Source organism: Nomascus leucogenys, unplaced genomic scaffold (assembly GCF_006542625.1).
Source record: "Nomascus leucogenys isolate Asia unplaced genomic scaffold, Asia_NLE_v1 000453F_547885_qpd_obj, whole genome shotgun sequence".
NCBI lineage: Eukaryota > Metazoa > Chordata > Mammalia > Primates > Hylobatidae > Nomascus > Nomascus leucogenys.
Genome location: NW_022096892.1, coordinates 376,075 through 389,942, shown reverse-complemented (window position 1 = coordinate 389,942; position 13,868 = coordinate 376,075). Strand labels below are relative to the sequence as shown.

Below are 13,868 nucleotides of genomic sequence, written 5' to 3'. Positions count from 1 at the left end.
CCAGCAGCACACCAAAAAGCTTATCCACCATGATCAAGTGGGCTTCATCCCTGGGATGCAAGGCTGGTTCAACATAGGCAAATCAATAAATGTAATCCAGCATATAAACAGAACCAAACACCAAAACCTCATGATTATCTCAATAGAGGCAGAAAAGGCCTTTGACAAAATTCAACAACCCTTCATGCTAAAAACTCTCAACAAATTAGGTATTTATGGGAGGTAGCTCAGATTCATAAGAGCTATCTATGACAAACCCACAGCCATTATCATACTGAATGGGCAAAAACTGGAAGCATTCCCTTTGAAAACTGGCACAAGACAGGGATTCCCCCTCTCACTACTCCTATTCAACATAGTGCTGGAAGTTCTGGCCAGGGCAACCAGGCAGGAGAAGGAAACAAAGGGTATTCAATTAGGAAAAGAGGAAGTCAAATTGTCCCTGTTTGCAGGTGACATGATTGTATATCTAGAAAACCCCATTGTCTCGGCCCAAAATCTCCTTAAACTGATAAGCAACTTCAGCAAAGTCACAAGATATAAAATCAATGTACAAAAATCACAAGCATTCTTGTACACCAATAACAAACAAACAGAGAGCCAAATCATGAGTGAACTCCCATTCACAATTGCTTCAAAGAGAATAAAATACCTAGGAATCCAACTTACAAGGGATGTGAAGGACCTCTTCAAGGAGAACTGCAAACCACTTCTCAATGAAATAAAAAAGGATACAAACAAATGGAAGAACATTCCATGCTCATGGGTTGGAAGAATCAGTATCGTGAAAATGGCCATACTGCCCAAGGTAATTTATAGATTCAATGCCATCCCAATCAAGTTACCAATGACTTTCTTCACAAAATTGGAAAAAACTACTTTAAGGTTCATACAGAACAAAAAAAGAGTCTGCATCACCAAGTCAATCCTAAGCCAAAAGAACAAAGCCGATGGCATCACGCTACCTGACTTCAATCTATACTACAAGGCTACAGTAGCCAAAACAGCATGGTACTGGTACCACAACAGAGACATAGATCAATGGAACAGAACACAGCCCTCAGAAATAATGCCACATAACAACTATCTGATCTTTGACAAACCTGACAAAAACAAGCAATGGGGAATGGATTCCCTATTTAATAAATGGTGCTGGGAAAATGGGCTAGCCATATGTAGAAAGCTGAAACTGGATCCCTTCCTTACACCTTATACAAAAATTAATTCAAGATGGATGAAAGACTTACATGCTAGAGCTAAAACCATAAAAACCCTAGAAGAAAACCTAGGCAATACCATTCAGGACATAGGCGTGGGCAAGAACTTCATGTCTAAAACACCAAAAGCAATGGCAACAAAAGCCAAAATTGACAAATGGGATCTAATTAAACTAAATAGCTTCTGCACAGCAAAAGAAACTACCATCAGAGTGAACAGGCAACCTACAAAATGAGAGAAAATTTCCACAACTTAATCATCTGACAAAGGGCTAATATCCAGAATCTACAATGAACTCAAACAAATTTACAAGAAAAAAACAAACAACCCCATCAAAAAGTGGGTGAAGTACATGAACAGACACTTCTCAAAAGAAAACATTTATGCAGCCAAAAAAACACATGAAAAAATGCTCATCATCACTGGCCATCAGAGAAATGCAAATCAAAACCACAATGACATACCATCTCACACCAGTTAGAATGGTGATCATTAAAAAGTCAGGAAACAACAGGTGCTGGAGAGGATGTGGAGAAATAGGAACACTTTTACACTGTTGGTGGGAATGTAAACTAGTTCAACCACTGTGGATGTCAGTGTGGCGATTCCTCAGGGATCTAGAGCTAGAAATACCATTTGACCCAGATATCCCATTACTGGGTATATATCCAAAGGACTATTAATCATGCTGCTACAAAGACACATGCACACCTATGTTTAATGCAGCACTATTCACAATAGCAAAGACTTGGAACCAACCCAAGTGTCCAACAACGATAGACTGGTTTAAGAAAATGTAGCACATGTAGGCCATGGAATACTATGCAGCCATAAAAAATGATGAGTTCATGTCCTTTGTAGGGACATGGATGGAACTGGAAACCATAGTTCTCAGTAAACTATGGCAAGGATAAAAAACCAAACACCGCATGTTCTCACTCATAGGTGGGAATTGAACAATGAGAACTCATGGACACAGGAAGTGGAACATCACACTCCAGGGACTGTTATGGGGTTTGGGGAGGGGGGAGGGACAGCATTAGGAGATATACCTAATGCTAAATGATGAGTTAATGGGGGCAGCACAACAACATGGCATATGGATACATATGTAACAAACCTGCACATTGTGCACATGTACCCTAAAATTTAAAATATAATAATAAAAAAATAATAAAAAAGAAATCCTGTATTTCACAGGGCAGCCTTTCACAACACAGATATATTCGGACATAAAGGTCCTTCTGTTTTTAATTTACTAGTGTTTATAGGGCTAAAAATGTCTTCTACCCTTGTCTTTTGTCTGATGGTGGAAAAATTTTCATAAGCATGTAATTCTGAATGCCTGATGGACTGACATATATAATAAACTGAAAGTATTAAAATATGTGACAGAAAATGCATCCAACCTTCTCACCGTTTACATAAATTATAGGTTTCTCCTATTTACCTCAAGCACGTATGGAGCGAATTCTTACATTTTAATATTGCCATGGCATTCACATTGAACGTAAGTTGAACTCTCTCATATGGTAGCTGGGTTCAGAGTCCCTTGACAATTTCCAGTTTTAACCCTCACAGTTCCTCAGTGTGGCTGGTCTAGATATTGACCCTACACAGTTGCCTCCCCCTGGTGACTACCCGCTATGGAACCCTTGGATACAACTTACATGACTCACCCCAGAGACCTCACAGCCCACATGGACAGCCCCCACATGCCAGAGTGACCTGCTAAGTTGCAGCGGGAGCCAAGAAATGTGCCTGCTGGCACTCACCCCATCAGCTAGAGCCCTGTGGAAAACTTATTTGGGTAATGTTCTGGGCCCAATAAAGGCTGGAATCCCACAGACCCCTTTTCTCTCTCTTGCTCCCCACTCATCTTCCCCATTTTGTTCAACCCTATGAGGTGTGCTACTGTATTAGTTCACTTTCACACGCTGGTAAAGACATGCCTGAGACTGGGTAATTTCCAGAAGAAAGAGGTTTAATAGACGCACAGGTCCACGTGGCTGGGTAGGCCTCACAATCATAGCGGAAACTGAAAGTCATGTCTCACATGGCAGCAGTCAAGAGAGATTGTGCAGGGAAACTCCCCTTCATAAAACCATCAGATCTTGTGAGACTTATTCACTATCAGAAGAACAGCATGGGAAAGACCTGCCCCCATGATTCAATTACCTCCCACCTGTTCCCTCCCGCAACATGTGGGAATTCAAGATGAAATTTGGCTGGGGACACAGCTAAACCCTCTTCTCAGCTACCCTCTTCTCTCTGGATCTGTGAGTGATAAAACTACTTCTCTGATTTCCCGTGTTTGGTCCTGTGGCCTCCATGTGTCTGATCTGACCTACACTGGAACCTAACTCTCCTCCTGGCCAGGGTCTCTGAGAGTGTCTCTTGTCAGAAATACGCAGCACATAGGTCAGGCAACAGCCACCAGGCATCTCCTAGTCTCAGCAGATGTTCTGTGAGAGGGAGGTCTGGTCATGGGATGCACACCTGGCCACTGCAGGGGTAAGGAAGTCTCCTGTGAAAGGCACATGTTAAGCATCCACAACGCCCTGCCCAGAACTCCAGAAAGGCAAGGCTCCAATTGACAGCCACTCTCCAGAGACAAACCTCAAGCCCTAACTGGAGGAAAATAAAACAATGTAAAAATTTTAATCTATCTTACTATTTCAATGATCCAGTAAAGACATTCTAGGCCTGTACACCACATATTTTCTTTGATTGTTAATATATTTTAGATAGAATTTTATGTCTGGCTTTCACTTTAGCCTGGTCCCTACCTCAAGCATAAGGTAAAGATTTTCCATGGGTTCTTTTCTGGTACTACTACCTGCCAGTGTGGGGTCATGTCCTAGTCTATCTTGAGGGAACCCCCCTATTCATTATTGTCAGAGTGAGACTGTTAATTCTTGATTTCCCTGGACAAGTTCATTGCATGACTTTTAATATGATTTTTAAATATACCCTTTACTGGACAATAAATTATATAGTTATCTGAGTAAGAGATATAGTCAGGAAGAGGCATTGCCTCATTCAGCTTTTCTGTTTGGTGAACTCGCATATGTTCTCCTCACCCACCAGTCACCTCTATACCGTATTGCTCCAAGACAACAAACAGAACTCGAGTGTGTATCTTTCACCACTGGATTTGCCTTTGCTCCATAAAGCTTAATGCTTAATAGGGTTTCTGTTAGCATTTTCTCTATTTATTTTTCCCATAAAATATCACAGCCCTTCTTAATATGGAATTATGGGTGATTTCCTTCAATCTGCATCATATCAAGTTGAGGTTCATGTTTATGGAAAGTAAAACGTACGTTTAAAATATCAGTAATTTTGTTTTCCCCTCCCTTTTAGCACATGTGCTTGTGAAAGTCATTGTAATACAATTCTAGTCTCATGCTTTAATCATTCCTAAGATGAAAATAACATTTTTAGATAAAATATCTGAGTTTTATGAGGTCTTTAGTATATGATGTGATAGAATATCAGAAGACCATACTTTTTTCTAGTTTTCCATGCAATTCTATCATTATTTCATCTTTACTTGTACCAGAGTAATTTTCCAAAATAGATATCGTGCCATTCTTCCTGTTGTTATCAGTAAATAAGTGAAATGAAAAGCTAGATTATATAATTTATCTAGAACAAGAAAGTAGAATTGAATCTATATTCATTAGTGAGACTAACCAGTCAATTACACAGAGAGAATTTTACATTTTGAAGATCATATGGACCCATTGTCAGATATATTATTACTTATGTCTATATGGACATCGCCTGTGCATATTTATGTAGAAATCAATGAGAGCTGATTTTTATTTTTATTATGTATATTTTTTGAGATAGGGTCTTTCTTTGTTGCCCAGGCTGGAGTGCAGTGTTGCGATCACTGCTCACTGTAGCCTCAACCTCCCAAGCTCAAGCAATCCTTCCACCTTGGCCTCACAAATAGCTAGGACAACAGGTGCACATCACCATGCCCACCCTTTTTATTTACCTTTCCATAGAGACTGGGTCTTGCTATGTTGCCCAGGTTGTTCTTGAATTCCTGGGCTCAAAGAATCCTCTCATTTCAGCCTCTTAAACTGCTGCTATTACAAGCATGAGCCACCATATGGGCTGGAAGCTGATTTTTAAAATACTGAGATCATATAGGTGACAACACCTGAAAAATAGACAACACCAAGCTTTATGTTCAAAGGTGTGAGGTTATCAATATTGCTGTGGCTATTGGGGAGGAAAAAAATGAGTAAAACTACTGAGTTAAAGCTGTTGCTTTAAACTTTGGCTTTAATTTAACAAATGTTCTCTGGGGCGACAGTATATATGTAACCATGCTGTGCCCATTCACAGATGCCGTAGAGGGAAGAATTTCTCAAAGACAACTGTTCTAAGATTGAAATTAAACGGTACTGGGTTTGAAAAGAGAAAGTCCAGGAAATACCAAATATTTTAGATATCAGATGAAAGAGAATGCCAGGTATGCGATGATAACCAGCAATGGTTGTTAACACATCAAATCAGTATTTGAATTAGCTTTTGAATTACAAGGACAAATGGATCAAGTCTTGACTCTTTAGTAGGTTAATCTTATTATGGTGAGATGTCTTTTCCCCTGTTTTTCCACAAGGAGATTACAAATTTGCAAACCTCAGCTGCTCTCATTTTATGCTCTCACCAAGCCAAAAGCTGAAGTTCATCAATCAATGTGTCTAAGTGTTCACTAGTTATATACCACTTTGTAGTTTAAGCTAACTTTCCAACTTCCTAAATCATCACCTTCATTTGTTCTTGTTTTTTCCACTATCACTTCTTTATTGACCATATAAAGAATATAAGTAAGTTCTTATTTTGTTATTGTTCATTTTAGTCTAATTTCATCAAAATATGATAATCCTTTAATTTCATTTTAATTTCAAATATTAAATTAAATCTACATACAAATGAGTGTAAGATTTGCATTTGCATTATTTTGGCTTCAATTTGCTATCCTCCCTCATACACATAGAGATCATTTCCATGTACGTGATTTCGAACATCCAAGTGCAGTATTAAAAGCAGTTGTAAATTATGGTTCTCATTTTCATGATACAATTACAATATAAACTTCCTCTTGCTGCTGTAACCAATTACCACAAACTTCATATCTTACAATAAAGTGACTGTTAATCCTACTGTTCTGGAGTTCAGAAGATTTAAATGAGACTCACAGAGCTAACATCAAGTTTTGGGCAGGGCTGCAGTCTTTCTGAGGGCTCTGTGGCAGAATCTATGTACTTGATTTTTTTGAGCATCCAGAGGCCACCTTTATTCCTTGGAACATGACCTCATTCTTATATCTTCTTTTTTGTTGTTGTTGAGATGGAGTCTCCTTCTGTCACCCAGGCTGGAGTGCAGTGGCACGATCTCAGCTCACTGCAACCTCTGCCTCCCGGGTTCAAGCGATTCTCCTGCCTCAGCTTCCTGAGTAGCTTGGACTACAGGCACGTGCCACCATGCCCAGCTAATTTTTTGTATTTTTAGTAGGGATGGGGTTTCACCATGTTAGTCAGGATGGTCTCGATCTCCTGACCTCGTGATCCAGCCACCCTGGCCTCCCAAAGTGCTGGGATTAGGCGTGAGCCACCGCGCTGGGTCCTCATTCTTGTATCTTAAAAGTCAGTGATGTTGAGTAATTTCTCATGCCACCACCTCCATGGTTGTCTTTCTTCTGCCTTCTTCTTTCACTTATAAGGAAGCTCGTGATTTCTTTGAACCCGCCCGTTTAAGATAATGTCTCCATCATTTTATTGCAACCTTAATTTCACTTGAAATCTGATTTCCCACTGCCATGCAACCTAACATATTTGTATGTTAGACTCTGGGAATTAGGACATGAACATTTCTGGGAGGCCATTATTTTGTCTACAGTGGACATAATCTATTTACCTTCAGATTAAAGTGTTCTTTATGTTTCTGCCTCCCTCTCTTTTTTTAAATAGTATGAATTTTAATAAAGAGAAAGACAGAAAAGAAAGGAAAGAAAAAAGAAGGAAGGAAGGAAGGAAAAGAAGGAAAGAAAGTAGAAAGAAAAGAAGGAGGGAATGAGAGAAGGAAGGAAGGGAGGGAGGAAGGGGGAAAAGCAGGAAGGGAGAAAAAGGAAAGCAAGAACACGAAAGAAAGAAAGAAAGAAAGGGAGAGAAAATGAAAAAGAAAGAAAGAAAGAAAAAGAAGGAAAGGAAGGAGGAAGGGAGGAAGGAAAGGAGGAAGAGAGAATGGTAAAAGGGAGGAAGGCAAAGAAACAAAGAAAATAAAGAGGAGAAGGAAGGAAGGAAGGAAAAAGGAGGAAAGGAAGGGAGGGAGGAAGGAAGAAAAGAAGGGAGGGAGAAAGGGAGAAAAAAGAAAGAAAGCAAGAAAGTGAGAAAGAAAGAAAGAATAAGAGAAAAGAAGGAAGAAAAGAAGGGAGGGAGAAAGGAAGGGAGGGAGGAGGGAAGGAAGAATAAGAGGAAAGAAAGAAGGAAGGAAAGAAGGAAGGAGAAAAAAGAAAGAAAAGCAAAGAAAGAGGAAAAGAAGAAAGGAAGGAAGAAGGCAAAGGAAGGGAAGAGAAGCGAAAGGAAGATGGAACGAAAGAAGGAAGACCACAAATATTAGAAATTCTGGGTTTGTTAGAGAATATGCCATACTGTTTTTTTTTCACTTGAAAGGAAAGTGTATCTGCCATTGAAGATTGGATGTCTTGTTGGTGATATTGTTTTTCTTATCTTCCATATGATTACTGAGTTTGTGCCTAGTCTGTCCATTACTAAGACAAAAGTGTTGAAGTCTGCAAATATAATTTTGGATTTTTCTAGTTCACCTTTGATTTCTTTCATGTTTTACTTCATGTATTTGGAGGTTCTGTCGTTAGCTGCATACCCTAATTAGTAGGATGTTTACATCTTCTTGAGAATTGAGTATTATATTATATATTCTCATCTCTGATACTTCTTCTTGTTCTGAACTCTGTTGCGTCTAGTATCAATGTAGTCCTTCCACAGATTTATTTTAGTGTTTCCATGATATGGCTGTCTCCATATCTTGATTATAACCTATTTATATCTCTACATATTTGGATCAAGATATAAAATTTAGAGTTAATTTTTTAAAGATTTTTTGAAGATGTAATTCGTATTTATTTTTGTTCCATTTGACATTCTCTGAGTTTCCTATATCTGAAGTTTGATTTTCTGTCACTTCTTTTAGAATATTTTTGGCAGTTATTTTGAAAAATATTTCTTTTGCTCCATTATTTTTCCCTCTTTTTTTGGGGATTTCAATTATAACTAGGGTGGGTAATTTCATCTCAGTCTTATGCAGGTGCTTTTTCTCAGGGTCTCAGGAATGTAGCCTTCTCACACTTCTGTTCTTTTCCTGGCTGTGTTGGTGAGCTCAGTGATATTCCTCCTTCACCTTCAAGAGCAGTTTTGTTTTGTTTTTCCTGTTTTCATACTCCCAGCATCAGGAGTATTCTAACTGTGGCAGTTTTTGTTGCCTTCCCCTACATATTAAGTGGAATATCTTGGTCTATTTGGGCTCTTATAAGAAAATAACATGAACTGGGCGACTAAAAAACAAGAGATATTTTTTTCACACTTCTTGAGGCTGTAAGATCTCCAGTCAAGATGCTCACAAATTCAGTGTTGATGAGAGCCCATTTCATGGTTCATAGATGGTGCCTTCTTTCTATGTCCTCACATAGTGGAAGGCACACAAGAACTCCATTGAGCTTCTTTTATAAAGGCACTAATCCCATTCGTAAGGGCTCAGCCCCCAAGACCTGGTCACCTCCCAAGTGTTCTGCTCTCCCTGATCTGTATCATATACAGACTCTCTTGGATTCCTTACCAATTGCTTGAGAGATCACAGTGGGTTTGTGGGCAAAAAGTTTTCAAGGTGATGGATCTTTCCCAACTTCTGCAGCTGTCAGCGGTCTCCCAATCTGACCAGCCCCACTTTGTCTTTAGGAATTTATTGATTATTCCAGCTTTACTTGTCATAGTGGTGTCTATTTGCATCTGTCCTATGTAAGTGCATCTGTCCTCTTTCTCCTTGCAGGTGCTTGTTTTCCCTCACATTTTGACTCAGTTCTTGGCAACCTGGTTGCTATAAAAATAAAGTCGACTTTGAAGTTTGTTTGGTTCTTTCATTGTTGTAAGGTTAGGAGCCCTATTCCATCCCAGCTCTCCAAAACCCAGAATTTTTGGGGGGTTGAAATTTTAGGCTTTCTCTTTGAATTGTTGTTTTATCTTATTTCAGTTACAATTTGCATTTTCATAATGATTAATGAGTCTAAGCTTTTTTTGTATAGTTGACTGTACCTTTGGATTTTTTTCCCAAATCCCTTTTCATTTCTTATTTTCTTTATGGTTTTAGAAAATGTAGCTTACATATTGTAGCTTGATTTTTTTACTCAGTTAATGGCATGCTTAATGGAGAGAAAAAATATTAACTATAGTTCCCTTTTTAATTACTGTGCTTTTTTCTTTTTTAAGGAAATATTTCATTATGTGCCGCGGCTTTTTAACCCCGCCGCCGCGGCTTTTTGCGGTTTTTTACCCCCCCGCCACTGCGGCGTTTTGTGGCTTTTTGCCCCCGCCTCCGCGGCTTTTTGCCCCCATTGTCGTGGCTTTTTCCCCCGCCGCCACGGCTTTTTGCGGCTTTTTACCCCCGCACCCGAGGCTTTTTGCCCCCGTCGTCATGGCTTTTTGCGGCTTTTTGCCCCCGCCGCCGCGGCTTTTGCTGCCGCGGCTTTTTGCCCCCGTCCCCGCGGCTTTTGCTACTGTGGCTTTTTGTCCCAGCACCCGGGGCTTTGTGCCCCCGCCGCCATGGCTTTTTGTCCCCGTCGCCGCGGCTTTTGCCGCCGCAGCATTTTGCCCCTCCCCGCCGCAGCTTACTTTTAGTGGCTTTTTGCCCCCGCCGCCATATCTTTTTGCGGCTTTTTCCGCCCGTAGCCGCGGCTTTTTGCCCAGGCCTGTACGACCTTTTGCCCCCGTCGCCGAGGCTTTTGCTGCTGCGGCTTTGTACCCCCGCTGTGGTGGCTTTTTGCCCCCGCCGCTGCGGCTTCGCCCCCCCACCGCCGCGGCTTTTGCTGCCGCGGTTTTTTGCCCCCGTCGCCGCCGCTTTTGCTGCCGCGGCTTTTTGCCCGCACCGCCGCGGCTTTTTGCCTCTGTCGCCGCGGCTTTGTGCCCCCGCCGCCGCGGCTTTGTGCCCTGGCCACCGCGGCTTTTTATGCCCACCGCCGCAGCTTTGTAACGCCGCGACTTTTTGCCCCCCGCCTCCGCGAGCTTTTTGCGGCTTTTTGCCTGCAACCGCCGAGGCTTTTTGCCCCCAACCGCCGCGGCCTTTTGTCCCCCGCCGCCGCAGTTTTTTGCCGCCGCGGCTTTTTGCCCCCTCCCCCTCCCCACCGCGCTTTTTGCCTCCCGCTGCCGCGGCTTTTTGTCCCCCACCACCGCGGTTTGCCGCCGTGGCTTTTTGCCCCCACCGTTGCAGCTTTTTGCAGTCGTGGCTTATTGTTCCCGCCACCGCGTCTCTGAGGGCTGGAGCGGCAGACTGGGCTGCCAGCTCTACCGGCGTCCTGGCTGGAGCAGCGGCGAGGGGCGCTCCTGGTCCATCTCTTCCGTCTCGGGGGTTCCTTGCTTAGGCGCCCGCGCCCCGGGCTCTCTGCCTCGGCCGCCGCAGTGTGCATAGAGCAGCGCTGTGCGCCGCCGCGATGGGACAGAAGGAGGGCGGTGGCGGGGGTGATGGGGAGGCCCTGGAGTGAGGCGCAGGGGCCGCGGCCAGCCGGGCGCTGCAGCAGTGCCGGCAGCTCCAGAAGCTCATCGGCATCTCCATCAGCAGCCTGCTGGGGCTGCACACCAAGTGCACTGTGTCCAAGGACCTCACCCAGCAGGAGATATGGACAGTGGTGGTAAGAGGGTCGGGGACCCGGGCTGGGCTCGAGGAGCGGCCCGGACACCTTCCTCCTGGCCCCAGTTCACTCCTGGCCGAGTTTCATCCTTGAGCCCTAGTCGCCCCCTTGGAGGCTTCCCCTCTCTTCTGCACTCGCTGATGAGGCAGCCAGAGGACCCGGGACCAGCCCTCACCTTGGGCAGGATTTGTGGGGCGGGTGCGTGGTGGGAACTTGGATGGAGGCTCCAGGGGCCCGTGGGTGGGGTGGGCTGCGCGCGGACATCCCTTTACCCCCCGAATTCCCATCTGGTCCAGCCCTCTCTTATCATGGGTGAGGAAACCGAAGGCCTCAGGGAGAACTGACTTGCCAGGAACCCCTGTTAAGGATAATTAACAAAGAGTGGTTATTAAAGGAGCACTGAATTGGGAGTCAGACCTGGAGACCCACACCCTTGGTTAAGACATTATACCACCTTGAGTCTGACCTGTTGACTGAGGGTGAGCCACTCCATCCTCGTCTGATTGTGGGGTCTTGACCTCAAGGGGCTTCCTGCAGGAAGAAGCAAATGGGTTTCCTTTCCTAGCTCTGTCCAGTACCTTAGGGACCCTGAGAACTGGAGAGATTCTTGGAGAGCCATCTAGTGTATGTCATGGGTGGGACTTTCTTGAAGGTCAGTCTGCCCAGTGGGCTGGCTCAGCCCTAATGAACTGTCTTGAATCTTTGGAGTTGTTTGTGTACTTTTAAGAGCTTCTCATCCTTGCACCAAAAGGTCCCCTGGAAATGAGGTGGGAGAACCTTAACTTTTGTGGGGCCTTGTGTTTTTCTTAAAAGTTCATGCACATGGCCAGGTGTGGTGGCTCACACCTGTTATCCTGTCCTGGATCCCTTGAGTCAAGGAGTTTGAGACCAACCTGGATAATATAGCGAGACCCCGTCTCTACAAAAAATAAAATATTAACCAGGGGTGGTTGTGCGCATCTGTAGTCCCAGCTACTGCTGTGGCTGAGGCGGGAGGAGCACTTGAGCCTGCACTGAGCTGTGATGTCACCAGTGTACTCCAGCTTGGGCCACAGAGCAAGACCTTGACTCAAAAGGAAAACCAACAAGAAAAATTCTTGAAGATTTTGCATTCTGTCCCACTGTCCATTGGTTTTCATGTCAAGATAATGTCAGAAATTCTTTACAATTGCTTCCAGAAGGAGTAGCCTTTTGATCTAGTGCACAGGTGTCCAGTCTTTTGGCTTCTCAGGGCCACATTGGAAGAAGAATGCTCCTGGACCACACATAAAATCCACTAATGCCAGCGATAGCTGATGAGCTTAAAAAAAAAAAAGGTTTGTGCATAATTTTCATGATACCCACCACCACAGATAGGCGGAAAAGTCCTTGTAGTCAAAGGGTTGGACAAGGCTGATCTAGTATCTTGTCGTCCATTTTGGCTTTCTCCCTGATTCCAGAATGCAGATAGAGATGTAGAGAGGTGCTCTCAGGACAGCTGTTGAGATAAAAAAATCGTTGTCATTTATTCCCAAGCACAGCTGTTTGTCATTTTCATTGAAAATGTCTCCATTCAAACTGCTGTCTCATATAAAATCTATTTATAGAAGTCTGTATTTTTCTGTTTTCTTGGCATTTGTGGGCAGTAGTGTGTTTTAACCGAGCAAACTGTCCTTCCAAATAATGAAGCCGAAGTCAGCCTACCTGCTTGCCATTTTTCTTCCCCTTCCATTTTTCTAAGCTCAGGATAATTGTAAGAATGAATTAAGATTTGTGTTTAAGGCCGGGCACAATGTCTCAGGCCTGTAATCTCAGCAGGTTGGGAGGCGGAGACGGATGTATGGCTTGAGCTCAGGAGTTCAAGATCAGCCTGGGCAACATACTGAGACTTTGTCTTGTATAATTAAAATTTAAAAAAAGAAGAGAAAAAGACCTGTGTTTAAAATTTTAAAAAGGGGGGGAAGTGTAATGCAAAATATGGACTATGCCAGCTATGATTGGGAAAAATAATTTTTCATTCTGCATTATCTGCAGACTTGTATTAGCAGTATACTGGTCATAAGCGTTTTGCTTTCCTGAAATATGAGGTAAGCTACTTTAAAGTGTGGTGGGGCTTTCTTCCACGTGGCTCCTGGAGGTGTTGAGTCCCAATTTAGCCAATTAATTTGGATTTAGTTTTGATATGGATAAGGGAGACCAGCTTCATTCATGGTGCACACACCGTTTTGCCAATAAGGAAAAAAAAAAAGCAACCTGAATGTTCGTACTCATTAGATGCTATCTGGAGAGCTCCTACCCCACCCCCACCAAGCCCCAGGCCCTTAGAAAGACTCAAGGCAGCCTTTCTGTATCTCATACTGTATTCTGCACGATGCTCTTGTGAAAGTTGTGCTGCATCAGCCATCTCCCTCCTGAAGATCCCTGCGGATGAGGATTTGTGTTTTAAAGGTTCTGAGAAGTCCTGCAACAACAGTTCTCAAACTTATTTGTCCAGGGGATATTTTCTTCCACTGAACATAGTTGGGGAGACACGGCCTTAAGCCTTGAGCAGAGAAAGAGACAAGAAACTGTTGGCTCACTTACAACCAAGTGTTGTGTTTATGTTTTAGGTTTTTATGAAACTGAGGTGCTGTTTGAGGTTCTAAGTCAAACTGGGTGGTTGAAGAGAGGCTGGTATCTCTGTAGACTTAGCCAGCCATGAGAGGTGGCCTTTTGTTGAAGGAGGTGTTTTACA

At 43.1% G+C, this 13,868-nt stretch overlaps 1 protein-coding gene across 1 annotated transcript; it reads right to left on the bottom strand.

Annotated features, from left to right (window-relative positions):
* Positions 1–9,800: 9,800 nt before the first annotated feature.
* LOC115834081 (translation initiation factor IF-2-like) lies at positions 9,801–11,648 on the bottom strand. The gene is made up of 4 exons (XM_030808858.1): positions 11,622–11,648; positions 11,427–11,457; positions 10,698–11,148; positions 9,801–10,470 (listed from the first exon to the last, which is right to left on the bottom strand). The coding sequence occupies exons 1-4, from the start codon at positions 11,646–11,648 to the stop codon at positions 9,801–9,803; spliced, it is 1,179 nt and encodes a 392-aa protein (XP_030664718.1).
* Positions 11,649–13,868: the final 2,220 nt, after the last annotated feature.

What these genes read in the sequence shown, in the direction of transcription:
- LOC115834081 (XM_030808858.1), bottom strand. Translation starts at nt 11,648, where the DNA reads ATGGAGTGGCTCACCCTCAGTCAACAG. An exon ending in GGCTCACCCTCAGTCAACAG is followed by an intron (nt 11,458 to 11,621) that starts GTCAGACTCAAG and finishes ACCCATGATAAG; the next exon opens with AGAGGGCTGGACCAGATGGG. An exon ending in AGCCACGGCGGCAAACCGCG is followed by an intron (nt 10,471 to 10,697) that starts GTGGTGGGGGAC and finishes GGGCATAAAAAG; the next exon opens with CCGCGGTGGCCAGGGCACAA.